Genomic DNA, 27,130 nt, shown 5'->3' with positions numbered 1-27,130 from the left:
CAGTGAATTAGTGCCAATGCTGGTGATAGTCCACAAACAATTAAACGGGAATAAACCTATTAAAAGACTGCTGACCCCCTAAATACAATTATTAACACTCTTGCCTTCATTTTAACGTTTTATCCTACTCTTTAGAAGAAAAAAGAAATAAGTTTTTGAAGGTGCCTCCAATCACAATAGGGATGCACAGTAAAGTAAGAGTGTGCTGCCATACTAACCAGGGCAACCAACATGCTGAGGTACCTTCTCTTTGAATGCAGCCCAAAAGTGTCACTGGGTGGATGATAAAGAAATCCAAATCTTACCATCAGTTAAGCTCAATGAATGACACATTACATGACAGATGGATTCTGCAAAATAACTTGACATTCAGGGCAAGGCCCGGTGGTTTCCGTTGGCTGGGACTTATGCTGTCTACTGAAAGCCTGCAGAAAATATTTGATAGCCTCACCAAGTTCAAATAAGCATGGTTTAAAAAAAAAAAATAAATAAATAAAAAGCTTATTTCCTAGTGTGAATGAAATTTAGCAATCTGCAGAGACATGAATGATTCGCATGCTAGCATGGACACTGGATACAAAACACATTCCATCTTTAATCCAATTTGGCAAAAGTGTGTTCACTTTTAACAAACATTTTCAGTGCTATAGAAATACTGAAACAGAAAACAGAGTAGAGGGATAAAATAATACAATTTATTCACTGAGAAATTCATTTGTTTTGTTTAAATTAGAAATAAGTACTAAACAGTACAGATGTTTAAAAAGTGTAGTTTTAAGAAATGCATATGGATTTTTAAGAACCGAGGTATCAATTCAAAGAGCAGAGAACTTAAAAGGACAGCTTCCTTGCCTATCAAACCTGCTAGCCTGGTGTCAGCCAGGTGCCAAGTACCTTCCTGGATATCTGAAGTATACACTAACTGCATGCAAAATCTGGATGCTTAGCTGCAGGCTGGAAGTACAAACAGTCTGATGCCAGCTTAGCTCTTACTAGACTGGAGTTTATATAGTTTGTGAGATATTTTACTGGGCTAATGTAACAAATAGCTAAAGAGGGTGATGTATTTGTGCTTTCCAAACAAGAAGTGTGACGAAGGTTACGTGCTCACATGCTGATAAGTCTAATGTTAAAGTTACTTTAAAGACAAATTACATGTTTCTCCTAGTGTTTGGCCAGGAAGGCATGCACACTTGACAGAATGCCAGGCCTGTGCATTTGGATAGCATGGGGGCTGTCCTTTAACACTGTAGAGCGATGCACAATAAATACCCTATATGTAGTGGTCTGACATTTTGTAAACAATAGCCAGATATAAGTCAGACAAACTTAAGAATGATGACATTAGCTGCACAATTTTTCAATTAGCCATTACTTCTACTTTGCCAGTAAGTTTGTATAGTGCTATCGAGTAGTGTAACACCCTGACAAACTATTAAAATACGGTTGTACAGTTAAAGAAACCAATTTAGAACTGCACTACTTATTTGCTTCCTCCCTGCCCTCCACAACCTCAGCATCCACCTATTTGGTTTAAATTTCTCCATTCGATCTGAGCACTGCAATGGTTTGTAGACACTTCTCTGATTGGTTGCCAGGGCTACAGCAGCTTTTTGATTATCATTTAATTTAAACTGCCAACTGGAAGCAAGAAAAATACTGTGGCCTTTTATTATCATTAACCAAATTATGGCTCACATAATTTTGAAAAAAAAAAAAAATCAGTCAAATAAAACACATGACGACACTCAGCAGCACTACACACAACTACTGACAAGTCATGCTAGCCAAACAAAACTTAAGCTAATACAATTGCAACTTTAATAGGATACAGATGTAGCTTTGGAAAGACCCTGTCCCTGGTCATTGATGACACCAGAGATTCTTTCTAGACAGAACAAAGAGGGAGCTTAGTAAGAGTTCATTTTTCCTTTCAATGTTAAATAAGTTAAGAAACACAATAGAAACCAATTAAAAATGGCCTCTATGCACATTTATTACAATGAATGGATGCAAGAGGGAACCAGTGTTCAGGTATATATTTTTTCATTTATTCCCCCCCCCCATTTGAAAAGAAAAAAAAAAAAGCTTTTAATAGACATTCTAAACATGTACAGATCAAACATCTTATACAGGGGTACCACCATCCTACATTTGGAAGGATATAGCCCCTTAATAAATTCTCTCTGTGTGAAATTTTCATGCAAACAGGATAGCAAACTATTGTTAGAGATTTTTGGCCAAATTGGACTAGACTCAAGTCATTTAAAAAATATATAAATAAATATGGTAAAATGATTAAACCCCGCCCATTATCTGGGTTTTATCCTGTAGGTGGAGTTTCTTGGATTGTAATCAGCAATGGCAAATCCATGTTTAAGCCTTTGCTTGTGGGTGAGGTTTATCATATCACGATCAGCGAGCACAAACTCCTCCCTATTATCTACCACAACACAGCTTGTTGGGCAGAGATTATCAAACCACGATCCATGATCACAATACGCTAAAACCCTGCATACGGGGGAATGCTCAGATAACGGGTGCGGGTTTGCAAACAAGGCCATGATTTTTCAGCCTGTCTCTAAACCAGAGCAAGATTTTAAATGCGGGTGCGGGTTTGCAAACAAGGCCATGATTTTTCAGCCTGTCGCTAAACCAGAGCAAGATTTTAAACGCAAATGGTGCTAACTTATCACATTAACTTTTATCCCCACAAACAAAATTGACATTAAATGAATGTGTCATGGTTTTTAACCACTGTTCTGCCCTGTCCTTTATTTCAGCTGAACAACATCTTAAAGCATAAAATCTTCAAACCAACTAAAAGCTCCACAAGGCAACTACTTTCCTGCTGGCCGTAAGTACTCACACTCTGCTGTCCCAAGCACCAAGGCCAGGCCCCTCTTTAAATACCCTTCAAGCTTCTTCTGAAAACTTCACAGAAGGGTACAGCAAGAAATGGGATTGTGGCAGCTGGAGGGGCCCAGGTGTCCCCTACGTCCGATTCAATGTCTGGAAGATTCTAGATATCTGAAGCATAACTGGCCCAGTTTCTGGATCATTCATCCACTGGGTGCTGTTCAAAGGATTTTCCAGCATGTCTTCAAATGCTGTCATAAGAATGCCAAAGTTATTTTTCAAGCTCACATTTTTGCAGATAAAAGCAGCTGTATTTCTGCACCCTTCCCTACCCCTCAAGAATTCAGATTTAACTCCCAAAGTTTACAAAAAATCTGCCATGCTGGCTTAAAAGGGTTTTGGTATAAACATACGAGACATGGGAAGGGGTAACTGCAGATGTGCGATTTGCTTAAGAATCTCTATGTAGAAGCGGGTGGACTTTTTGATTTGGAAAACACAGGGCACAATTCCAAGGATGAAGCATGTGACTGGTTGCTATTTCAGCCCCGACAGCTCAAATGCAGAAACCCTCAGTTGACACCTCTGATGGCTATTAAGCTCGGTCCACCTTAATGCATGTCCTGCATTTTATAAACCAATGACCTCGTAGTAAACTTGATACTGAAATACTAACATGGCCATTTCTTTTAAATTTATTTTTTCAGCCCTGGAGGATTCTTTGCTGTACATCCTGTTTGCCAAGAAGTGTCAAAGAGGTGGTAGACATGAAGGCAATAGACAGCTGGTATACTGTACTTAAGTGAGAGAATGTTTGGAGATTGAAGTCCATTACACCTAAACTGATGATTTAATACAACATAATCTGCAGGTATCATCTAAAAGTTGTTCTTATTGTGCAACCTTATTATGCAGCAAGATGACAAGTTTGTATTATATACCTGTTCTGTCACCAGCCAACCCCTAGGCCCTTTAACTGCAGAACCACTGTTGCCAGTTAATCTCACCCAGCTTTGACAATACAGAGAACAGCACAGCGATCATTAACAAAGACTCACTGAGGTGGCAAGGTTAGACAAAGTCTGTACTTCTATTCCTTTTTTCTGGGGAAGGGGCGCTCCAATAATGTAGCCTGATGTCATATATGGAGATAGTCAAAATCACTCTCTTAATGAATATCTGTACATATATCCCAAAGCTCCCTTTAATGCACAGAGTTCTACAGACTCTTATTTTAACAATTCCTCCTATTTGCCACTACAGCACGGCATGTAAGCAAGTATAAAAACAGGCTCAACTCTGTAGACAAACTGAGGTTTCCATTCAAATGAAGAGCAAAAGCTGGTGCCTCTCACCAAAAAGTAGATGCAGTAACATTAACTTGTTCTGAACTGCACAAAAAGAATCACTTGGCTTTTAAGTGCTGCTCCTGTAATGATTCAAGTTCTCTTTAGTAGGTCTTTACATCAGGCCCATGCAAAAACTACTAGTGTGCCCCTTCAAAACTACCCCAGTCCAGTGTGCATTATCTGTACTTACTTGCTCCACTGTATAAGTGAGCAATTACACACTTACCTAACAGTGTTTTGGGGTTCGTTAGGCCTAGTTGTACCACTGGATTGTCCAGAATGGCTTGAAATAGAGGACTACTGGTATCAATTCCTTTGTCTAAATCTTCTGGTGAAGGCTTTCTGTCTCCTAGCAGCCACTCACACTGCAAAAATCAAACAAAATCAGATATTTCCAATTACAAAAACACACAAAAAAATGTAGTAATGTTAGAAAAACAGGAACCCTGCAAGAACAACAAGTACCAACACACCATGTTTTAGAGGTCTGAGAAGCAAAAACAGATCAGTAAAACAATTTTAGGTTTCGCTCCAGGAAGCCCTGCAGCAGTCAGCTGATGACCTCATCTGCAGTATTGCGTTCAATTCTGGTCTCCTTATCTCAAGAAAGATATAGTGGCACTAGAAAAGGTTCAAAGAAGAGCGACCAAGATGGTAAAGGAGACGGAATCTATCCCCTTTCACCTTGAGAGAGTGCTCTCTCTCTCTCTCCCTACCTTGGAGAGGGTGAACAACCTGTCCTTATGTACTAAGTCTATCCCCTTCAGTACCTTGAATGTTTCGATCATGTCCCCTCTCATCTCCTCTGTTCGAGGGAGAAGAGGCCCAGTTTCACTAATCTTTCGCTGTACCCCAGCCCCTCCGCCCTACCTAAAGCCAGTGATAGAGCAGTGGAGTTAGTTCTACCAAGGAATAAATAGATAATTCAGTGAATCTCTACATAATATGGAGCGATCACCACAAAACATCCTTGTCATTACTCTACATTCTCTCACCTTACCAGATCCCCGGTTTGAGTGTACAGATAAGTTGTTCCTTTAGTCATGATATATTTTAATCAAACAGCTGTAATTCTTGTGCCACTGCTAACCAGTTAAGTAGAATAGGCCCTATTGAAAGATTTAAGTTCTTACCTTTGCTATTCTTCTTGTTAATCCACGCTCTATTCCTGGACAAGTGGGTTACGTATCCCATGTTGTGAAACTGCTTATAGGAAGCTTCATTTACATAAGTTTTTCAGACCCTCCCCGAGCTCTAAAGTGGCACACAGCAAGCTGGCTCCACAGGTCCACCTGAATGTGCCCTGTGAAGCTGCAGTACAGCCCCATGGAACCTGCATCCTTCCCCAGGCAGAGAATCCCTAGGTAAGGGGTCTCAGGGCACTGCAGCCACCGAAAAACCCCCACAAATTCTTAGACAATCTCTTTTTATTTCTCATTCAATACAGAATTCCGATTCTTTTTCTTTTCTAAAGAATTTACGTCTCCCCTCCCTATTGTGATTTCCCTTCCCTGTTCTTTCCTATCAATTAGGTAGTTCTACCTTAATTCCTTTTTGTTTCAGTTTTGTCTTGTAATTTTGTTTGGTTTGTTACTAGTTTGTTGTTTTTAGCGTTGTTATTACCATTTTATGTTAAACCTTTGTAATATATTGTAAACCGTCAAGAAGTTTGATTTGGTGGTATAACAAATTTTTAATAAACTTGGAAACAAAAAAAAGAAAAACTAAGCAGAGCAGATCAGAAACACCCTGCATGGTTTGCTTGCAGAAGGAAAAAACTGAAGGGATCACTATACTCCACTGGCAATGTGGGAGGTGCTGAAAGCTGTATCACACTTCTGCAAGACCTGGTTTGCGGGTTTGGATTGAAAACCTAATGAGGAGATGTAACAGAACAGAAATGAGGAGATGTAACAGAACAGAAAGATATGGAGTGTGGACTTTCAAATACGAGACCAGAGGGTGCCCCTGGAAAACATTATAAAGTGGTGAAGGATTTGAAGGATTGAAAGGGGAGGGACTGAGAGGGGATAGTAACTTGTATATTTTACTCCTTGTGGAATTCTGTGCAAAAATTTCCAAAATTCTGCAAAGTTTATTTGTAGTGTTTTGTCTAGAATTCTCCTGTCCTGAGGCCCGAAATTCCTTCCTGCCTTTTCCTTTCTCAGATTACAGCCTCTTCAGTTCCCTCTCTCACTTCAACTGCAGTTGTCTCCCTCTAAATCCCACCCCTCTCTCACTTGCACCCCGAATCCCCTCCTTAGCCCCTATAGTCTGGCATCTCTCTACCTCTTCTCTCCACTGGCTAAGAATTTCTTCCTCCCTTCTCCTCCCCTTTCTGGTCTTGGTCACTCTCTTCCTCGCTCTACCATCTCCCCCACCCCCACTTGCAGGTCCAGCATCCATGTCCCTTCACCCCACCCACCACCTTTCTCGCTTGTACCCCGAATCCCTTCCCTACTCCCCATGGATTAGCATCTCTCTCTCCCTCTCTCTACAGTCAAGCATCTCTTCCTTTTAACCCCCCTTCTGACTTGGGTTTCCTTCTCACCCCCTTTCCTTAGAGGTCCAGCATCCATGTCCCTTCCCCTGCAGGTCTAGCATCCATATTCCATCCCCCAGCCCCCAATAGCAGTGCAGCATCCATCTCTTCTTCCCCTTCCTTAAAGTCCAGGATCCATGTTCCCTCCTCTCCTTACCAACACAGGCCTAACATCCATGTTCACTCCTTCCCCACCCCCCAAAATTGTGGTCTACCATATATGTCTCCGTCCACTACTCCTCCCCCACAGGTCTGGGTTCTCTTCCTGAGACACCCCCACCCTACATGAGATCAGACTTACCTGTGGGCCTCCCAGATCAGAAGCAGCAGGTGGCCGGCAGAGGCAGCACTGTGACTAGGCTGCTTGCAGCCGGACCTACCAGGGCTTTCCCTTTGCATCGTCAACTATCTACATGTAGTGATGCAGCAGAAGGAAGATCCTGGCAGAGCAGGCCACAAGCAGCCAGTTCACTATGCTGAATCTGCAGGCTGGCTGCCAGCACTGCTGCTTCCCTTGGGAGGCCTGCAGTTATGTCTGATCTCATGGGGGGGGGGGAGGCCTGATGCACACAGGTGAGGAGGAGAGAGGGGACAGGGACGGAAAGTCTGTGCAGAATTCTGCGTGTAAACAGAAAACAAAGGAATTCTGCACAAATTTTGCAAATAATTTCGCCAGGAGTAATATTTATGAAATTGGCATTGTACTAAATAATGATGGTATGACGAACTGTTTTATAAAATGCAAATTAAAAAAAAAAAAAAGAATAAGAAAAATAAAAAGATACTCACGGCTGCATCCTGCTGGTTGTTGTTTACACGAAGAGCATCTACAATTTCCTTTTCATCAAACCCCATCTCCATTAGGGCAATAACGGCCTAAACCAGAAGACAACATCTGCTAGATTTAGTGAAAGGCACTAGCAGAATTTAGATTGTGAGCCCACAAGGGACAGAGAAAGTGCCTATATATAATAAATGTAAACCACTGTGGTTATACAACAGAAAGGCAGAGCCAAAATATCTTCAGTGTACATACACCCACTCAAAGAGCTACTGTCCTTTCTTGGCTGATATAATTGAGGATTATGGACAGGCAGCATAGGTCTGTATCTGACTTTAGCAGTTATCTTATAAAGCAGCAGTGCAGAAATCTCACTAAACCTGAAAAAAGAACCAGAGTGGGAAATTTAAACTCAGGGTCTTTTGACATTTTTATAAAATCTGTTATTTTTCTGGTTTGGTGATTTTTGTCATCCAGCTACAGAGGCTTTATAAACTACTGCAGTGGCTAAGCAATATTCAGACCACCCAAAAACATAGTAAGTACTGAAGTTACAGAGGCATTGGCTCCCTCACATACAAAAGTAGATTCATGACACAGAATATAAGGAGAAATTAGGTTCTTACCTGCTAATTTACTTTCTTTTAGCTTCTCCAGACCAGTAGAGGTTAACTTTACGAATGGGTATATATCTAATCATGACCAGCAGGTGGAGACTGAAAACAAAACTTTGGGACAGTATATACTATCCTCCCTTCTCTATTTCCCTCAGTCTGCCGAATAGCCAAGCAGAACCAAGAACTGGAAAACAGGAAGAAAACAATACTCCGAACAGGAGTAACAAATAACATACCCAAATGCTGTTGGAAAATGCAGAGGAGAAATACCCGAAGGAAAATGTCCCCACAGCTCGCCAGCTAAGCCAGCCGAGCCACAGCCGCTGTTCTTTAATTCTCCCCGGCCCTAGAAAAATACTAGAACCCGCAGCAAAAAACAAAAACTGCCCGCGAAAACAGCCCCAACAACAACAACAACAGACAGGGTGGGGACCTCTACTGGTCTGGAGAAGCTAAAAGAAAGTAAATTAGCAGGTAAGAACCTAATTTCTCCTTCTTTAGCACTCTCCAGACCAGTAGAGGTTAACTTTACGAATGGGACATACCAAAGCAGTCCCTCTCACGGGCGGGACCCCCGAAGGGCCGATACCAGAACACGCTCACCGAACACCGCGTCCCGACGCGCCTGAACATCTACCCGATAATGTCTAACAAATGAATGCAAGGAGGACCAAACCGCAGCCTTACAAATATCCACCGGAGGCACGAGCGACGACTCAGCCCAAGAAGCCGCCTGACCCCGAGTGGAATGAGCCTTGAGAAACTCTGGAACAGGCTGCTGTTTCAGAAGATAAGCGGAAGCAATCGTCTCCTTGATCCAGCGCGCAATAGTAGCCTTAGAAGCGCCAGCTCCCCGACGAGGACCAGCCAGGAGGACAAAGAGATGATCGGACTTCCGGAATTCCTGGGTCCGCTGCACATAAGAGCGAAGGACCCGACCGACATCCAACTTGCGCAGCTGCCGTTGCTCAGAAGAGCCCTCCCGACCACCCAAGACCGGGAGAACCACCGATTGATTGACATGAAAAGGAGAAACAACCTTCGGCAGAAAGGAAGGAACAGGCCGCAAGACGACCCGCTCCCTAGAAAACTCCAAGAAGGAAGCCCTACAAGAGAAAGCCTGCAGCTCAGAAACACGCCTAGCAGAAGTAATGGCCACCAAAAAGACCGCCTTCAAAGTAAGGTCCTTCAAAGAACAGTCGTCCAAGGGCTCGAAAGGCGGGCGCACCAAAACAGAGAGAACCCGATTAAGATCCCAAGAGGGAACCGAGGGCCGTAGGGGAGGCCTAAGCAACTTGGCCGCCCGCAGAAACCGAATCACATCAGGAAGAGCCGATAAACGCTGACCTGACACCAACCCTCGACAGGGCCGCAAGATGAACCCGTAGAGAAGACCAAGCCAGGCCTCTATCCAGGCCATCCTGCAAGAACTCTAGAATGTTAGGCAGAGAAGCGCGAAAAGAGGTCACTCCCCGCGCCCGACACATTCCTCAAAGAGACATCAAACCCGCACATAAGCCCGAGAGGTAGAAAGCCTCCGGGACCCCAAAAGTGTAGAGATCACCTTGTCTGAATATCCCTCCTTGCTAAGGCGACCCCTTTCAAGAGCCACGCCGTAAGACAGAAGGGAGACGGGTCGAACATGGGAATGGGACCATGCATCAGAAGGTCGTCCGAGAGAGGCAGAGGAAGAGGAACCGCCCCCAGGTGCCTCACCAGATCCGCATACCACGGACGTCGAGGCCAATCCGGAGCCACCAGCACCACCAAACCCGGATGGCGAAGAAGCACTCTGCCCACCAGCGGCCAAGGAGGGAACACATACAACAGCCCCTCCGTTGGCCACGGCTGGACCAGAGCATCCAGACCCTCGGCCAGCCCGTCCCTGCGACGACTGAAGAAGCGGGGCACTTTGGCGTTGCCACTCGTGGCCATCAGGTCCATCAGGGGCTGCCCCCAAGCTTGCACTATCAACCGAAACGCTCCGGCGCCGAGAAACCACTCTCCTGGATCCAGGAAGTGACGACTGAGGAAGTCTGCCTGAACATTTTCTACCCCGGCTATATGAGAAGCCGAGAGGTCCAGAAGATGGGACTCCGCCCAAACCATGAGCCGAGCCGCCTCCTGCGCCACAGGAGTGCTCTTGGTGCCCCCCTGACGATTGACATAAGCCACCGCCGTGTCATTGTCCGACAGGACTCTGACCGACTTGCCCAGCAAAAGGGAGTGGAAAGCTAACAGCGCCAGCCTGACCGCTCTGGTCTCCAACACGTTGATCGACCAGGAGGCCTCCTCCGCGGACCAGGTGCCCCGAGCTGAGTGGCCCATAAACTGAGCCCCCCAACCGAGGAGACTCGCATCCGTAAGGAGCACCGTCCACTGCGGGAGATCCAGACCCACCCCCTGAACCAGGTGAGGGGTCCGGAGCCACCAGCGCAGACTGCAGCGCGCCAAGCCTCGCAGGGGAACCGGAACATCCAAATCTTGCCTCCGGGGAGACCACCTCCGGAGCAGAGCATACTGAAGAGAACGCATGTGGGCCCGTGCCCACCTCACCACGTCCAGGGACGCCGCCATTGACCCCAGGACTTGGAGGAAATTTCGCGCCCGAGAACCCCGGGACGCCAAAATCAGGCGAATCTGAGATTGCAATTTGCTCACCCGGGCCTCTGGAAGGAAGACCTTCCCTAAGGAGGTGTCGAACATAACCCCAAGGCACTCCAGACGCTGAGCCGGGACCAACCGACTCTTGGAAAGGTTGACCACCCAGCCCAGCGACCGGAGAAACACCACCACCCGAGCCATAACCCGGGAGCTCTCCTGCAACGACTTTGCCCGAATCAACCAGTCGTCCAGGTAGGGGTGAACCAGGATGCCCACCGACCGCAAGGCTGCCGCGACGACCACCATTACCGTGGTGAGCGTCCGAGGAGCCGTGGCCAGACCAAAGGGAAGCGCACAGAACTGAAAGTGCCGCCCCAAGATCGCAAAGCGAAGGAAGCGCTGATGAGAGGCCCGAATTGGAACCTGCAAGTAGGCCTCCGTCAGATCGAGAGACGTAAGAAACTCCCCCGGCTGAACCGCCAGAAAGACCGACCGCAGCGTTTCCATGCGGAAAGACGGAATCTTGAGAGCTCTGTTGACCCCTTTCAAATCCAGGATGGGCCGAAAGGTCCCCTCCTTTATGGCCACCACAAAGTAAATGGAGTACCTGCCGGTGCCCCACTCCGTAGGGGGCACCGGCACCACTGCCTCGAGATCTAGCAAACGCTGAAGGGTCTGACGAAAAACCTGCGTCTTCCATGGAATCTGACATGGAGAAGCGAGGAAAAGGTCCGGCAGAGAGCAGGTAAACTCCAGAGCGTAACCGTCCCGCACCACCTCAAGGACCCACTGATCGGACGCGATCTCGGCCCATTTGGGGAAAAAATTGCGCAGCCGGGCCCCCACCGGAAAATACTAGAACCCGCAAACCAAAGGGGGCGCCGGCAAGGAGTCATTGCGCAGGACGGGAAGCGGGGGAACCGGCGGAGGGATTCCCTGCCCCCCGACGGGCCCCCCGAAAGGGCTGCCTGCGCTGGAAGAACCGACCCCGGGAAAAACCCTGAGCCGGGAAAGAAGCAGCCCCACGCCCCGGGCGTTACTTGCGAAATTCCCGCAAACGCCCCCGGGCAGCCCCACACCTAGACGCAGGGCGGGCACGGTCCTCAGGCAGACGGGGCACCTTCGAGTCCGTCAGAGTCTGAATCAACTCATCTAATTCCTCTCCAAACAAAAAGACCACCTAAAGGGAACTTTAGTAAACTTAGCTTTGGACGCAGAATCCGCCGCCCAAGCGCGCAGCCACAAAATACGCCGCGCGGCCACGCCATCGACTTAGCCGAAATCCGCACCAAGTCATAAAGAGCATCTGAGAGGAACGAGGCAGCCATCGCAATCTTCGCTACCTCCTGATCCACTAGAGACCAGTCATCAGACTCCCGATCCAGGACACGCTCAGCCCACCGAAACACGGCGCGAGCGACTAGCTCCCCACAAATAGCCGCCTGGACCCCAAAGGCAGAGACATCAAAATCATACTTAAGAAGTGTCTCTAACGCACGCTCCTCCGAGGCCCTAAGAGCAGAACCGTCCATAACAGGCACGGTATGCCGCTTAGGAAGTGCCGAGACCACCGCGTTCCCCATTGGCGAAATTAAGGTAGCCCTACCTCCCTCCGGGACGGGATACCCAAGAGCCAAGGCGCACACCAAACGAAACTGCGCCCATAGGCCACTGCGCCAACACAAAATCCCGCAAATCCTGACGTACAGGAAAAAAGCGGGAAACAGGACAGACCCCCTGAAGCAGAGGGGCCCCCATACGCGGGGTCTCCGGCGGCGCCACTGCAAAAATGCCGCACCAAGGAGACCCGCTACACAGGTCTAAAAGCTCATCCCTCTGAATAAAAAGCGCACCACGGACACATCTGCTCTGGAAGACGGGAAACCCGCCGCCCCGCTGCCAACAGGCGTCCCCTCTAGAGGATCCTGGAAGCCCGCCAAAGCAGCCAGGTCCTCAACCAGGCCAACACGCTCCTCCGCCCACCAATTCGCAATCCAAGCCCCCCCGCGGGCGCTTGGATGAGGGAGGAGGAAGAGGGGACGCCAAACGAAAAGAGGGAGGCAAAGCCATAGGGGGCGCGGAGGGAACCCCCCCCCCGAAACCCCCCAGGCGCACTTGGGACCCCCAAAAGTCCGCACAAAGAAAGAAAATAAATTGGGGGCAAAAAACCCCTGGGGGTCCCCAGGGACTCCCTGCCCCAGCAGGGGTCCATGCTGAAACCTGCCCCTGTGTTCGCCATACAGGGGGAAGGTCACCTGAGGTTGCAGACAAAATGGAGGGGCCAGACAAAGAAAATGGCGAAGTTCCCGCCAAAAATGCTCCCTCCATGGCCTGTAGCGGCTGAGAAGACTGAACAGTCTCAGCCGCTAAGACAGGCAAGTCGGCATCAGCTGTCAAAAAATCAGCTGAGAAGGAATCCTTCGGGGAATCCCTCCGTGGGCGGTTGTGGAAGACCGGGCTTCCCCACTGCTCCAAGCCGACTCGCGAGGCACCATCGGCGGGGAGCTCTGGGCGCCTGCAGCCGCTGCCGACGGAGCTCCACCACCTCACCGACCCAAACCGCCGAGTTCAGGCCGGCCGCGAGTGCCTCGCGGCTGGACTCAATTGTGTCCTACTCCCCCGGAGAAGGGCACAATTGCTCCATACGCGACCTAGCTATAAAAAAGTGCCGGTTACATGAAAAAATACAGTAAAATACAGTTTTCTTAAAGGGAAACAACCCTTCAGACCAGCACTACCTCAGGATTTTTTTTTTTTTTACAGAACAGACTCCACAGGCTCTCGAAGCAATATGCCTTGCTTGACTTAGGGGGCAAGGCTTACTGCTGAGGCTCCTCTAAAAAAATGTGGGGAGGTGGAGGAAGTGGGGGGAGGGACCCCGCTCGTGACCCGCCGGGTTTGACACCCCCGAGGTAGGACGAACCCCCAAACAGGGCCCGACCAAGCTCCGTCCGGTCAAAAACAGGGACAATAAACCCCTAAACAAATTCCAACAGCCCTACCAAGAGAGATGGGTACAGATCACTCAACACCTGCTGGAGACTGAAAGAAGACTGGGGGAAATAGAGAAGGGAGGATAGTATATACTGTCCCAAAGTTTTGTTTTCAGTCTCCACCTGCTGGTCATGATTAGATATATACCCATTCGTAAAGTTAACCTCTACTGGTCTGGAGAGTGCTAAAGAAAGCAGTTTAAGCGTTACATAAATTAGCACAAAGCAACAGGCAAGGTCAGAAAAAAAAGTGCCAGCTTAAAGATGCTGCAATAACTTCCCCAGATGCATTTGCTTCAATTCTTTAAAAGTCAGAGAGAAAGAACAAAAATAAAATTAAACTGTTTGAAATAATTCATTTGCTTTAGAAGTGTCCAATTCCTTTGAAATTAAAATTGCAGTTTGAACAGAAATATCAGCATTTTATAGTTAAGAAATCATACTAAAGTCAACCTAATTTTACTTGCTTTTAGATCATACACTTGTCACAAAGAGAAAGCTAGACTTACCCGTGGATCAGGACGGAATTCTCTTTTCCTGCGGATCTTCTTGAAGATTTCTGTGAGCTCATCCTTAATATCTTGTCCATTGGCTTCTGCGGCTGATCCACCAGCTGCTTCCATGGTTGACGATGTAGATGACACTGCTACTTCTAGGGCTGATTGGCCTGGGAGTGGTGCATCAGCTGTGGGATCATCTGCATGCTCAATCAACCACTCCATGGCTTGCGTTACTGACATGCTGGAAAATAAAAGAAATACAGTTAAATTTGAGCACCAATGAGAAACTCTTGTGTGATCATCAATTGCAAAATATGCTAGGATAAGCTATGTCAAACTGGTAACAGACAGTAAAAAGAAAAAAAAAAAAAAAAAAGTTTTCTGTAATTTTCAAAAACAATTTTCAAGCTTTCTATGAAGCATATTTAACAAAAAGCACAGTTACTTACCGTAACAGGTGTTATCCAGGGACAGCAGGCAGATATTCTTTACGCATGGGTGACGTCACCGACGGAGCCCCCGGTACGGACCTTTTTAACTAGAAGTTTCTAGTTGGCCGCACCGCGCGTGCGCGAGTGCCTTCCCGCCCGACGGAGGAGTGCGTGGTCCCCAGTTAAGATAAGCCAGCTAAGAAGCCAACCCGGGGAGGAGGGTGGGACATAAGAATATCTGCCTGCTGTCCCTGGATAACACCTGTTACGGTAAGTAACTGTGCTTTATCCCAGGACAAGCAGGCAGCATATTCTTTACGCATGGGTGACCTCCAAGCTAACAGAGAGGGAGGAGGGATGGTTGGCCATTAGGAAAATAAATTCTGTAGTACAGATTGGCCGAAGTGCCCATCCCGTCTGGAGAATGCATCCAGGCAGTAGTGAATGTGTGAATTGAGGACCAAGTGGCAGCCTTGCAGATTTCCTCAATGGGTGTGGAACGGAGGAAAGCAACAGAAGCAGCCATAGCTCTAACTCTATGGGCCGTGACAGCACCTTCCAGTGAGAGACCGGCCCGAGCATAACAGAACGCAATACAGGCGGCAAGCCAGTTGGAAAGCGTCCGTTTAGAGACAGGACGACCTAGACGGTTAGGATCGAAGGTTAGAAAAAGCTGAGGAGACGAGCGGTGAGCCCTGGTACGTTCAAGGTAGTATGCAAGGGCACGCTTACAATCCAGCGTGTGTAACGCCTGTTCCCCAGGATGAGAGTGGGGTTTTGGGAAAAAGACAGGCAACACAATGGACTGGTTGAGGTGAAAAGCTGAGACCACCTTGGGAAGGAATTTAGGATGGGTACGCAGAACCACCTTGTCATGGTGAAAAACAGTGAACGGTGGATCGGCGACCAGTGCATGCAGCTCACTAACCCTCCTGGCAGAGGTGATGGCAATGAGGAAAAGCACCTTCCATGTTAGAAGTTTGAGCGAAGTTGTGGCAAGAGGCTCAAAAGGAGGTTTCATGAGGGCTGATAAAACCACATTCAGGTCCCAGATGACAGGAGGAGGCTTCAGAGGTGGTTTGACATTGAAGAGGCCTCTCATGAACCAGGAAACCAGAGGATGAGCCGTGAGAGGTTTTCCGAGGATAGGCTCATGAAACGCAGTGATGGCACTGAGGTGGACTCTGATTGAGATAGATTTGAGGCCAGCATTGGACAGAGAGAGCAAATAGTCCAGTACGGTTTCCACCGCTAAAGAGGTGGGATTGTGATGACGCCGTAGACACCAAGAGGAGAACCTGGTCCACTTCTGATGGTAACATTGGAGGGTGGTCGGTTTCCTGGAGGCGTCCAAAATGAGACGGACAGGCTGAGACAGATTCTCTGGAGAGGTCAGCCCGAGAGAAACCAAGCTGTCAGGTGGAGCGAAGACAGATTGGGATGCAGTAGATACTGACGTTGCTGCGTAAGTAGAGTAGGAAACACAGGAAGAGGAATGGGCTCCCTGGAGATGAGCTGAAGCAGGAGGGAGAACCAGTGTTGACGAGGCCACCGAGGAGCGATGAGAATCATGGTGGCCCTGTCCCTGCGGAGTTTGGCTAACGTCCGCAACATCAGAGGTAGTGGAGGAAAGGCATAGAGGAACCGATCCGTCCAGTCGAGCAGGAATGCATCTGGGGTCAGACGATGAGGAGAGAAGAGTCTGGAACAGAACTGGGGCAGCTGATGGTTGTGAGGCGCTGCAAAGAGGTCCACCTTCGGAGTGCCCCAGCGAGCAAAGATGGAGTGGAGTGTGGAAGGGTCCAGAGTCCACTCGTGAGGTTGAAGAATGCGGCTGAGATTGTCGGCCAGGGAGTTCTGTTCACCCTGGATATAGACAGCCTTGAGGAAGAGATTGCGGGCCGTGGCCCAAGTCCAGATGCGGAGAGCCTCCTGATAAAGGAGGCGAGATCCGGTGCCGCCTTGTTTGTTTATGTAGTACATGGCGACTTGATTGTCTGTGCACAGGAGAAGAACCTGAGGGCAGAGAAGGTGCTGGAAGGCCTTGAGAGCATAGAACATGGCTCTGAGCTCTAGGAAATTGATGTGATGTTGACGCTCCAGCGGGGTCCAGAGTCCCTGGGTGCGTAGATCTCCCAGGTGAGCTCCCCACGCATAGGGGGAGGCATCCATGGTTATGGTCATGGAATGAGGGGGTAGATGAAAAAGTAGACCCCTGGAAAGATTTGAGGAGTTCAACCACCATTGAAGAGATTGCTGAAGAGACGATGTCACAGAGATGGGATGAGAAAGAAGATCCGTGGTCTGTGACCATTGGGTGGCAAGAGTCCATTGAGGTGTCCTGAGGTGGAGTCGCGCCAGCGGAAGCACATGGATCGTCGAGGCCATGTGGCCCAGGAGGACCATCATCTGTCGGGCAGGAATGGAGTGATGAAGGAGCACCTGACGGCAGAGGTGGAGCAGGGTCCGTTGACGGTCGGAGGGGAGAAACGCCCTCATTAGTGTGGTGTCGAGAACTGCTCCAATGAACTGAAGTCGCTGTGTGGGAAGTAGATGCGACTTGGGGTAGTTGATCTCGAACCCCAGGAGATGGAGGAGAGAGATGGTGTGATGAGTGGCTTGTAGCACAAGTGGAGACGTAGGGGCTTTCACCAACCAATCGTCCAAGTAGGGGAACACCTGGAGGTTGTGAGACCTGAGGAAGGCCGCTACCACAATAAGGCACTTGGTGAACACCCTGGGCGATGAAGCGAGGCCAAAAGGTAGCACTTTGTACTGATAGTGACGGTGCTGTACCTGAAATCGTAGGTAGCGACGTGAAGTCGGATTGATTGGTATGTGAGTGTAGGCTTCTTTGAGGTCCAGGGAACATAGCCAGTCGTGCTGAGAGAGAAGGGGGTAAAGCGCGGCAAGGGAGAGCATTCTGAATTTCTCCCTGACTAGACACTTGTTGAGGTCCCTGAGATCGAGAATGGGACGGAGGTCTCCCGTCTTTTTGGGAACCAGGAAGTAGCGGGAGTAGAATCCTTGACCCCTTTGGTCCGGAGGCACCTCTTCGATGGCATTGAGAAGAAGGAGGGATTGGACCTCCCTCAGGAGGAGGGGGGTTTGGGAGGAGTGAGAAGCAGACTCTACGGGAGGATTGTCTGGTGGAAGAGTCTGGAAGTTTAGGGAGTAGCCGTGGCGGATGATGTTGAGGACCCACTGGTCCGATGTGATGACCGCCCAACGGCTGAGGAAGATGTGGAGACGGCCTCCGATGGGTTGAGGAAGAGGCAATGAAGGTGGGAGACTGGCTATGCCCTGGAGAGAAGAGTCAAAAGGGCTTAGAGGGTTTGGCAGGTGGAAGAGTCTTGGCAGGTTGGTTGGATTGAGAACGAGCCTGGGTGTGGTGTTGTTGTTGGCGGGGTCGCCTAGGTTGCTGCGAAGGCGGATTAAGCGGTCTGGCTGAGAACCTGCGTTGATATGAGGACTGTGGCCTGTAAGGTCGAGCAGGTGGAGCCTTTTTCTTGGGTTTAACCAGGGTGTCCCATCTGGTCTCATGGGCCGAGAGTTTCTGGGTGGTGGAATCCAGGGACTCCCCAAAAAGTTCATCCCCAAGACAGGGAGCGTTGGCTAGACGGTCTTGGTGGTTGATGTCCAAATCCGATACTCTCAGCCAAGCAAGGCGGCACATGCCGACCGCAATGGCAGAGGCACGAGAGGTCAGCTCAAAGGAATCGTAGACAGAGCGGACCATAAATTTCCTCAGTTGAAGGAGGCTGGTAATTTGTTGCTGGAAAAGCGGAATCTTCCGTTCTGGAAGATATTTTTGAAGGGCGGACAGCTGTTGGACCAGGTGTTTCATGTAAAAAGAAAAGTGGAACGTGTAATTGTTCGCCCTGTTGGCCAGCATGGCATTCTGGTAGAGCCTCTTGCCAAACTTGTCCATAGTTTTGCCCTCTCTGCCAGGAGGGGTGGAGGCATAAACACTGGAGCCCTGAGATTTCTTCAAGGTGGACTCAACAAGGAGAGACTCATGGGGCAATTGAGGTTTATCAAACCCCGGGATCGGGATAACTCGGTAAAGGTTATCTAACTTGCGGGGGGCCCCAGGGACCGTAAGAGGGTTCTCCCAATTTTTATAAAAGGTTTCCCGGAGTATGTCATGCACGGGTAACTTGAGGAACTCCTTAGGTGGTTGTTCAAAATCCAAGGCCTCCAGAAAGGCTTGGGATTTTTTGGAGTCTGACTCCAAGGGGAGAGACAAAGCTGCTGACATCTCCCTGAGGAACTTGGAGAACGAGGATTGCTCAGGTTTGGAAGTGGTATCAGGCGCTGAGGGTTCCTCGTCCCATGAGGAGACATCCTCCTCGGTACCGGGAGGGGATTCTTCCCACAAGTCCGGGTCCCGGACCTCCGGGTGCGCGTGCCGAGAAACCGGGGTGGAAGGCTCGATATGATGGGTCTTAGATAGAGACTTGCCCGAGCGCACCGAAACGGTACCGGGAGAGGAAGATCGGTGTCGGTCCCGGTCTCGGGAAGAATGTTGTCCCGCCTGGTCTCGAGGCGGATCTGTAGTGGTATGTGAGTGAACTACAGGATGGGTACGGAGTTGTTCAGCCGAGAGAATCGGCATGGATGTATTAAGTGGCACCGATGGGGTGGATACCGGTTGTTCGGCGCGGGGCTCGGGACGGTCTGGTACCGAAAGGAGCGGTGCCAGGATAGTGGGTAACAGGTGCTGGAGTTGATGCTGCAGCTGTTCCTGTAGTTGGGTTTGGAGGATGGCCGCGATGCGGTCATCCAGGGGTGGCACCGGAACCGCTTTTTTCTGTTTCGGTTCCATAGGTGCCGCTCCACGCCCCGGCGATGAGGAGGCCGATGACGAGGCACTCACCGAGATCGGGGCGGAGCGTTTCCGGGGCCGGCGTGAAGCCGGTATGGTCGGTGCCGCCACTGTGGCTGGCGGGCGCTCTAGGGAAGAGGAAGGCTTCTTAGCCGGCTTACCTGGTGCCGATGGCGCCGATGTCGGATCGGGCGTCGTCGAAGTGGTGGGTGTCGATTTTGGCGGTACCGCCGTCGACGCAGAGGATTCCATCGCAGACCTGGTGCCGAATAGGATGTTCTGCTGAATCTGGCGATTTTTAAGTGTTCGCTTTTTAAGAGTGGCACAGCGGGTGCAGGAGTCCGCCCGATGCTCAGGACCCAAACACTGCAAGCACCAATTGTGTGGGTCAGTGAGGGAGATCGGGCGTGCACACCGCTGGCACTTCTTAAAACCTGGCTGCGGGGGCATGAATGGGAATACGGCCTCCGCAAAATCAAACCCGGAGGCCTGTATAGTGGCAACAGGCCCCACCGGGGCTAGTTCGAAAAAAGGGGAAAAAAGAAAGTCTAAAATTTTTTTTTTTTTTTTTTAAAGGAAAATAAAAGGTAACCCGAAGGTAAGAAAGTAAAACAAGAAAATTCGCGAGCGGGAAGGCAAAAAAGGTTAGTTTCAACGGCCGTTGAAAAAACACGCGTCTTCTTCGCTCCGCGGAAACGAAGAAACTGGGGACCACGCACTCCTCCGTCGGGCGGGAAGGCACTCGCGCACGCGCGGTAAGGCCAACTAGAAACTTCTAGTTAAAAAGGTCCGTACCGGGGGCTCCATCGGTGACGTCACCCATGCGCAAAGAATATGCTGCCTGCTTGTCCTGGGATAATGTCGTATTAACTAGAACAAGTTAAATTTTGACAAATGCCTCAATTTCAACCTGATCTCAGAACAAATGGAAGTAAAATGACTCCCGAGATTGCACAGTTAGAAGAGAGCTTTAAACTTGTATTTAAGAATTTTTCCCAGTTCATGATCCCGCAATCATCTAAGCCTAAATTCTATATATGTCACCTAAAAAAAAATTGCATCGCTAGGTATCCCAACATTTAAGCGCACCCTATTTATGCCAGGGATTTCTTGGACTAAAATACCTGCATCTAATTTGTGTGCTTAAGTCAAAACATGTACCTAATTCAAAAACATGGTCACGATCCACCCCCTACTAGTTATACTCTTTGGAATAGGCTCATACTTTTGATAGAATTGCGATTTACGAGTTGTGTGTCATTCAATTACATCCAATTAATGTCAATTATGAGTTAATTGCCAATTATCAGTGCTGATTAAGTCAGTCAATTAAGTTAGGCGCTTACCGTATATACTCAATTATAAACCTGGATTTTTTGGGCCAAATGGGGGTCCCGGTTTATATTTGGGTCATCCCCCAGTGACCACCCGAAACCCTCCCGGACTTCCTGCAGGCCTGCCTTAGGCCGGGACAGGAGGAATCCCTCAGGCCTCCTGCCCCGGCTGACACTAACAATTACCACCCTCTCTCCTTCCCTCCCTCACATACCTGTTTGTTTCCTGGTAGTCCAGTGTGTATCCCGTGCTGAAATCCTCCAGAAGATTGTAAAGGTAAATAGCCAGCGGTGTAACCAGGCCGGCACGCAGGAGCGAGCTTTTCGTGCTGCTGGCCGGCCCTACACCGCTCCTTGATAGGCTGCTGCGAGAACTTGCAGGGTACAGGGAAGGAAGGTGGGACAGTGTTCAGAGCCTGGCAGGGAGGGGGGACAGTATTCAGAGCCTGGCAGGGAAGGGGGCTTGGTTCATAGCCTAGTAGGGAATGGGACTGAGTGCAGGGCAGGGAGGGATGGGGGCTGGGTGCAGAACTTGGCAGGGAGGGCGTGACGGAGGGGACACTGGGTGCAGATCCTGGCAGGGCATGGCACTTGAATATTAAGCCCCCGAATTATATTCGAGTCAACCATTTTCCCTCCTTTTTGGGGGGGGGGGGGAAATGGGGGTCTCGACTTATATTCGGATTGGCTTATATTTGCATATATACAGTATATTGGCTAAGTGCTCCAACATAGGCCCTAACTTTAGGCAGACTTTGTAGAATTTGGGGGCTAGTGATTAGAGAAGCAGGCTGTGAACCAGAAAAACCAGGGTTCAAGACTGACACCTTTGTGGCCTTGGGCAAGTCACAACCCTCTGTAGTCAAACGTACGAACTTAGATTGCAAGCCCTTATTCTACCTGAATATAAATCGTCTTGAACTCCCCCTGGAAAGATGCAAGCCAAATGCTAAATAAAATGGTGGGAAGCAGATAGTATAGTCTGGTTTTTAGAATAAGCACCAGATTATGATTAGGAAACTTTTTCCAGGCTCATGCAATAATTGCACAGTTTCTCAGATCTTTGGAGTCATTTTATATAAAAAGCAGTAGAGAAATGATATCCTGTTTCCAAGGTGATTTTAAATCATCACAAACTGTGTAATGGGGTGGTGATTTATGGGTGGCATTACACAGGTGGCATAATAATTATATTCTATGCACTTTTATCTTATAGTAGCAATATACATTACTGATCATGCAGTCATGCAATCCTGCAGAATCTACTGCACACCACTCACTCTCTGCTATGCTGCAATCTGAGGATTCCATGACCCTTTATCTGTACCAGTGCAACATTATGAACAACTGATGGGAATCCCGAATTGGAACATGCAGGTAGGCCTCTGTCAGATCGAGAGAAGTCAGAAACTCCCCAGTCTGAACCATTAGAATGACAGATCTCAGGGTCTCCATGTGAAAAGATGGAACCCAGAGTGCCCTGTTGACATCTTTCAGATCCAAAATGGGCTAAAAAGACCCCTCTTTCTTGGGCACCATGAAGTAAATGAATCCCTGCCAGTGTGAGCCTCCCGAGGGGGCACTGGGACCACTGCTTTCAGGTCGAGCAACCTCTGCAGCATTTGACAAAAAGCCTGCTTCTTCCAAACCGCCTGACAAGGAGAAGAGAGGAAAAAATCTGGTAAGGGCTGGGAAAACTCCAGAGCATAACCGCCCTGAATCACTTCCAGGACCCACTGATCCATTGTGAACTCGGCCCACCTCTGGTAAAACTCCCACAACCGGGCTCACACTGACACCAGGGGGAAGGGCCCGAAAGGAGTCATTGGGCTGGGCAGGCAGCAGAGAGGCCTCCAGAGGAGTCACGAACTCCCCCCTCTCCCCGGTGGTCAACCTAAAAGGACTGCATGTGCTGAAAAAAACAGCCCCTGGAAGGAAAAGAAACCCCCACCCAGCCAGGATGGTATCGATGAAAATCACACAAATGCCCCCGGCCGACACCACCCTGCAAAGGCGAGGATGGTCCTCAGGAAGATGGGGCACCTTAGAGTGAGTCAAGGCATAAACCAGCTTGTCCAACTCCTCACCAAATAGGAAAGAGCTGCAAAGAAGAAATTTATTAAGCTTAGCCTTAGATTCCGCATCCACTGACCAACCCAGGAGCCACAGATTACGGTGAGAAGACACTCTGAGAGCCATAGACTTGGCCGAAGCCCGCAACTGATTATACATGGCATCTGAAAGATAAGCACCAAACTCAACCTTAGCCACCTCCTGATCCACAAAGGAGCAGTCATCAGACTCGCGGTCAAGAACTCGCTCGGACCACAGAAACAAGCCCAGCCCACCGCTAAGGCAGCTACATCAAAACTTTGTGTAAAAATAAACTCCAACTTATGATCCTGAGAGTCCCGCAAGGCTGAACTAACTTCAACTAGCACCATGTGCGAAAGCCGAAACCACCGCATCCACCACAGGAGACTTAAAGGTATCCCCATCTCCATCAGGAATGGGATAAAGATGAGCCATGGACTGCGCCAAACGAAAGGGAACGTCTGGCGACTTCCACTGCACATGCACCACATCCCGAATATCCTGATGCATAGGAAAAAAAACGGGAGGCTGCCTGGATGCCCCAAATCAAGGGGGTATACCACACGCGGGGGCTCTTTTGCGTCCTCCTTAAAGCGTAAAACCGATGAAACCTGAAGAATAAGCTCATGAAGCTTTTCTCGGTGAAAAATGTGCACCACTGATGCACGTCAGCAGCATCATCCGTCCCCCTGAGAAGATATTGGAGGTCCAACAAGGGGTCCAAGTCCTCATCAGGAGAAAACACATCTCAAAAAAAAAAAAAAAAATCTTCATCCCACGAAACCAGCGGCTACTTGGACAAAGATTGGGGGAACTGGGCCAGAACAGATGCTGAAGGGGGCCGAATGGGAGTAGACATGGCAGGCAAAAGATACCCCGAAAAACCAGAGACCCCCAGGGAAGAAATAGGACCCCCAGCCACCTGCAAGTATGCCCTAAACATGGTCAAAACAAAATCTGGGGCAAACCCTCCTGGCGGCAAAGCAGGTCTCATTGCCAAGGCAGGAGACTCAGCAGAAACCTGTTCCTGTCTCTCTAAGACAGGGGGAAGGTCATTTGAGGCTGCAGACAAGATGGCAGAGTTTCCCACCAAAACCCTGCCGAAAAAAACTCCCCCGAGGCCTGCAGTGGCAAAGAGGCTTGAACAGATCCAGCCGCTAAAGCAGGCAAGCCGGCAGCTGCAAAAAGGGAGTTCCCAGCACTACTGGCAGTCAGGGAAGCCTCATTTCCCTGACTGTCGACAGATGAGGAAATCCCTGTGTGGGCAGTAGGGGAAGCCTAGCCTTCCCCACTGCCTGCTGCCGATGAGCGGTGCACGCAAAAAGGGGAACCCTGCTCGTCGGCACCCAAAGCAGACGAGGATTCTCCATCGCAGTGGCTGGTGCACTTTGTGCACACGCTGGCTGCATTCACTGCAGGCCTAGAGCACAATAAGTACTTTTTAAGTTTCTTAAAAGTGCTCATTGTGAAAACTGCTACAAGGGAAAATAAAGTACCAGTTAGCAATAAAAATCAACCTTAATTGAAGGCTTCCCTTCAGATCGGCACTGCCTCAGGACTTTTTTCTTTCAACACAACTTTAATTTCATTTGAACAGACCCCACTGGCTCTCAAAGCCATAAGTCTTGCCAGCAGTTGGTGGCAAGGCTTACACCTTAGAAACCTCTAAAGAAAAAAAATTGGGGGGGGAGGTGGGGGAAATGTGGAGAGGAATTTGATCAGTCGAGTGTGGCACCTCCGAGGTTGGATGGACCCCTGAAAGGATACTCCAAGCTCAATCCAGCACCACGACCAGGGTCAAGAAAGCCAATTTAACCAACAGCTCTACACTAAACCAGGGAAAGACTGCACAGGTTTACCACCTCCACCTGCTGGAAACAGACCAGACTGATTGTACTTGGGACTGCACAGCCCACTTATACTACAGTCAAAAGTTTGTGTCCCAGTTTCCACCTGCTGGTCGAGGTGAGCTATAACCCATCAGTTTCTGTGCCGATCTGGAGGGACGATAAAGAAATTACATTTTACAAACACATCCATTTTCCTTCAGCGTACATCTTTAATATACTAAGTACTGTATACAGCTACCTAAAACAGAAGTGTGCAGTCTTGGCTGTCTTTTTCCACCATCATACTATCATTCAAATACAGCCCTATCAGCAAAATCAAATGAAAATCATCTGATTTTGCCATCTTACTATTTATATCTTACTAAGTCCTTCTTAATATTTATGTCTAGTCATAAGAAATCAAAAACTTTCTGACCCATTCCACCAACTGATGTGATACCGACCTTGAGCAAGAAGAAAGATTCAAGTTTGGACAGAAAGTTTGCCTAGAATAAAGGCTCTGAACCCAGACAGATCCCAATGGTACCTACTGATTTAACTGAAGAGCTTTCACTGCTCGGTTTTCTGGAAACCCCATTTCTGTCAGCTGACGCAGGGCGGTTTCATCCACTCTGTCCTCCTCACTTTCGTCCAGCATTGCTGCAAGATCATAAGAAATAAGAACTAAGCACACTGGGTCACACCAAAGGTTCATCAAGCCCAGTATCCTGTTTCCAATACTGACCAATTCAGTTCACAAGTATCTGGCAGGATCCCCAAAAGTTGCAAGATTTCATGCTGCTTACTCCCAGAGATCAGAAGTGGGATTTCCCCAAGTATACCTTAACTGCACTTTTTCGCCAGGAATTTGTTTCAGCTTTTCCCCGCCTCCAAGAGAGAAAGTTTTTTTTAAGCCTATGATGTCAGCTGAGTAGAGCCTGTACAAATTAGGCTCATGAGAACTGAAGCTTTTTTTTTCCTGCCCTAAAATGCTGTAGTGACAGTGCTCTAACCAGTGGAGTTGCTTTTTTTGTACTGTAGGGTTATCCATTTAATCTCGCCAGCGATTGCAGGTGTTGTCCATCACTGCTTTTCAGCTCCTCCTACCTCCCAGTAGGCTCTGCTGCTCCCTCAGTTTGTATCAAATAGGTGCTAGTTCTAACTATGGGGAGATTCCCAGAAACAGCACTGTTCTGCTTTGAAAAGAATGCAATTAATAGCATACAACAATGCATATGAACATTTATGGAGCTTGAAAATCCCCAGTACATCTGTATGTTTTTTTTTTCCTCTCTCATACATATATTCTACATAGACTTATATGTTTGACCGGCAGTAGACATATGCACAGAAAACCGACCATACAGTACGAGACAGAAAGAAGGTTAGGATGGGGACTACAACATATAGCCCCTTATCTAATGGGAAAAGATTATTAAGGTAAAATCCTAATCTTTTTCCACTTAAATAGGGATGATATGCTGTACTGTAGGGATGTACAGTCATAAGGACACCCCATGAAATATTCAGTTCTTTCTTATGAAATGTTCACATATCGATGTCAAATCTTTTTTTTATTTATCTCTGGAAAAAAAAGTGATGTAATTGCAACTAAACAACCAAAATTTTCCTTGATTTATTCATGAAACAAAAGATATCCATAACTACACCTGAGGAATAAACTACACCTCAATAGCTAGTGTTACCCCCTTGGGCTGAAATAACTGCAGTAAGACACTTCTTGGAGCCATATACCAGTCTATGACATCGGTCTGAGGAAAGTTTGGCCCATTCCTCAATGCAGAATTCTTTTAGTGGTTTAGTAAAAGGGGAGAGGGTATATTTGTCTATTTCTGTATAGTTGTTACTGAGGTGACAGTGCATATTTTAAAGTCATCTGTCTGGACCTTTCTGAAAAAAACCCCGAATTTAAATGATAATTAACATTTTCTCTGCGTACAGTGTGCTTTGTGTTTTAAAAAAAAATTATTGTTGGTAGATTATTTTGACTTGGTCATTTTAAAAGTAGCTTGCAAGCCAAAAAAGTATGGGCATCCCTGGCTACATTCTCTCTGGCAAACTTCAGTCTGGCCTTGATGCTTCTCTTAGAGAGCAAAGGTTTCCTCCTTGCACACCTACCATGCAAGTTAAATTTGTGCAGTCTCTTTCTGATTGTAAAGGCATACACTTTCACATCAACAGTAGCAAGAGCGTGCTGTGGGTCCAGTGATGACATTTTAGAGTTTTTGGAGACTTCTTTTAGCATCTTTTGATCTCACCATGGTGTTCAATCTCACCACAGCAGTCATGAGCACACCAAATTAAATGTCTGAGGTTTAAGTAGGCAAACCTCCTTCAAAATGCTGAGT

At 48.1% G+C, this 27,130-nt stretch overlaps 1 protein-coding gene across 1 annotated transcript in view; it reads right to left on the bottom strand.

Moving 5' to 3' along the window:
- Positions 1-673: 673 nt before the first annotated feature.
- Positions 674-27,130, bottom strand: part of UBAC1 (UBA domain containing 1) — a 65,498-nt gene continuing 39,041 nt past the window's right edge. Inside the window, exons 6-10 of the mRNA XM_033961615.1 lie at positions 25,313-25,421; positions 14,255-14,486; positions 7,540-7,626; positions 4,435-4,573; positions 674-3,110 (exon numbers count right to left, since the gene is read on the bottom strand). Of these exons, the coding sequence (XP_033817506.1) occupies positions 2,995-3,110; positions 4,435-4,573; positions 7,540-7,626; positions 14,255-14,486; positions 25,313-25,421 (683 nt within the window). The 3' untranslated portion in view covers positions 674-2,994. The remainder of the gene's footprint in view (positions 3,111-4,434; positions 4,574-7,539; positions 7,627-14,254; positions 14,487-25,312; positions 25,422-27,130) is intronic.

Source organism: Geotrypetes seraphini, chromosome 10 (assembly GCF_902459505.1).
Source record: "Geotrypetes seraphini chromosome 10, aGeoSer1.1, whole genome shotgun sequence".
Lineage (NCBI taxonomy): Eukaryota > Metazoa > Chordata > Amphibia > Gymnophiona > Dermophiidae > Geotrypetes > Geotrypetes seraphini.
The sequence above is the reverse complement of the archived record's forward strand: the minus strand, read 5'-3'. Positions and strand labels throughout refer to the sequence as shown.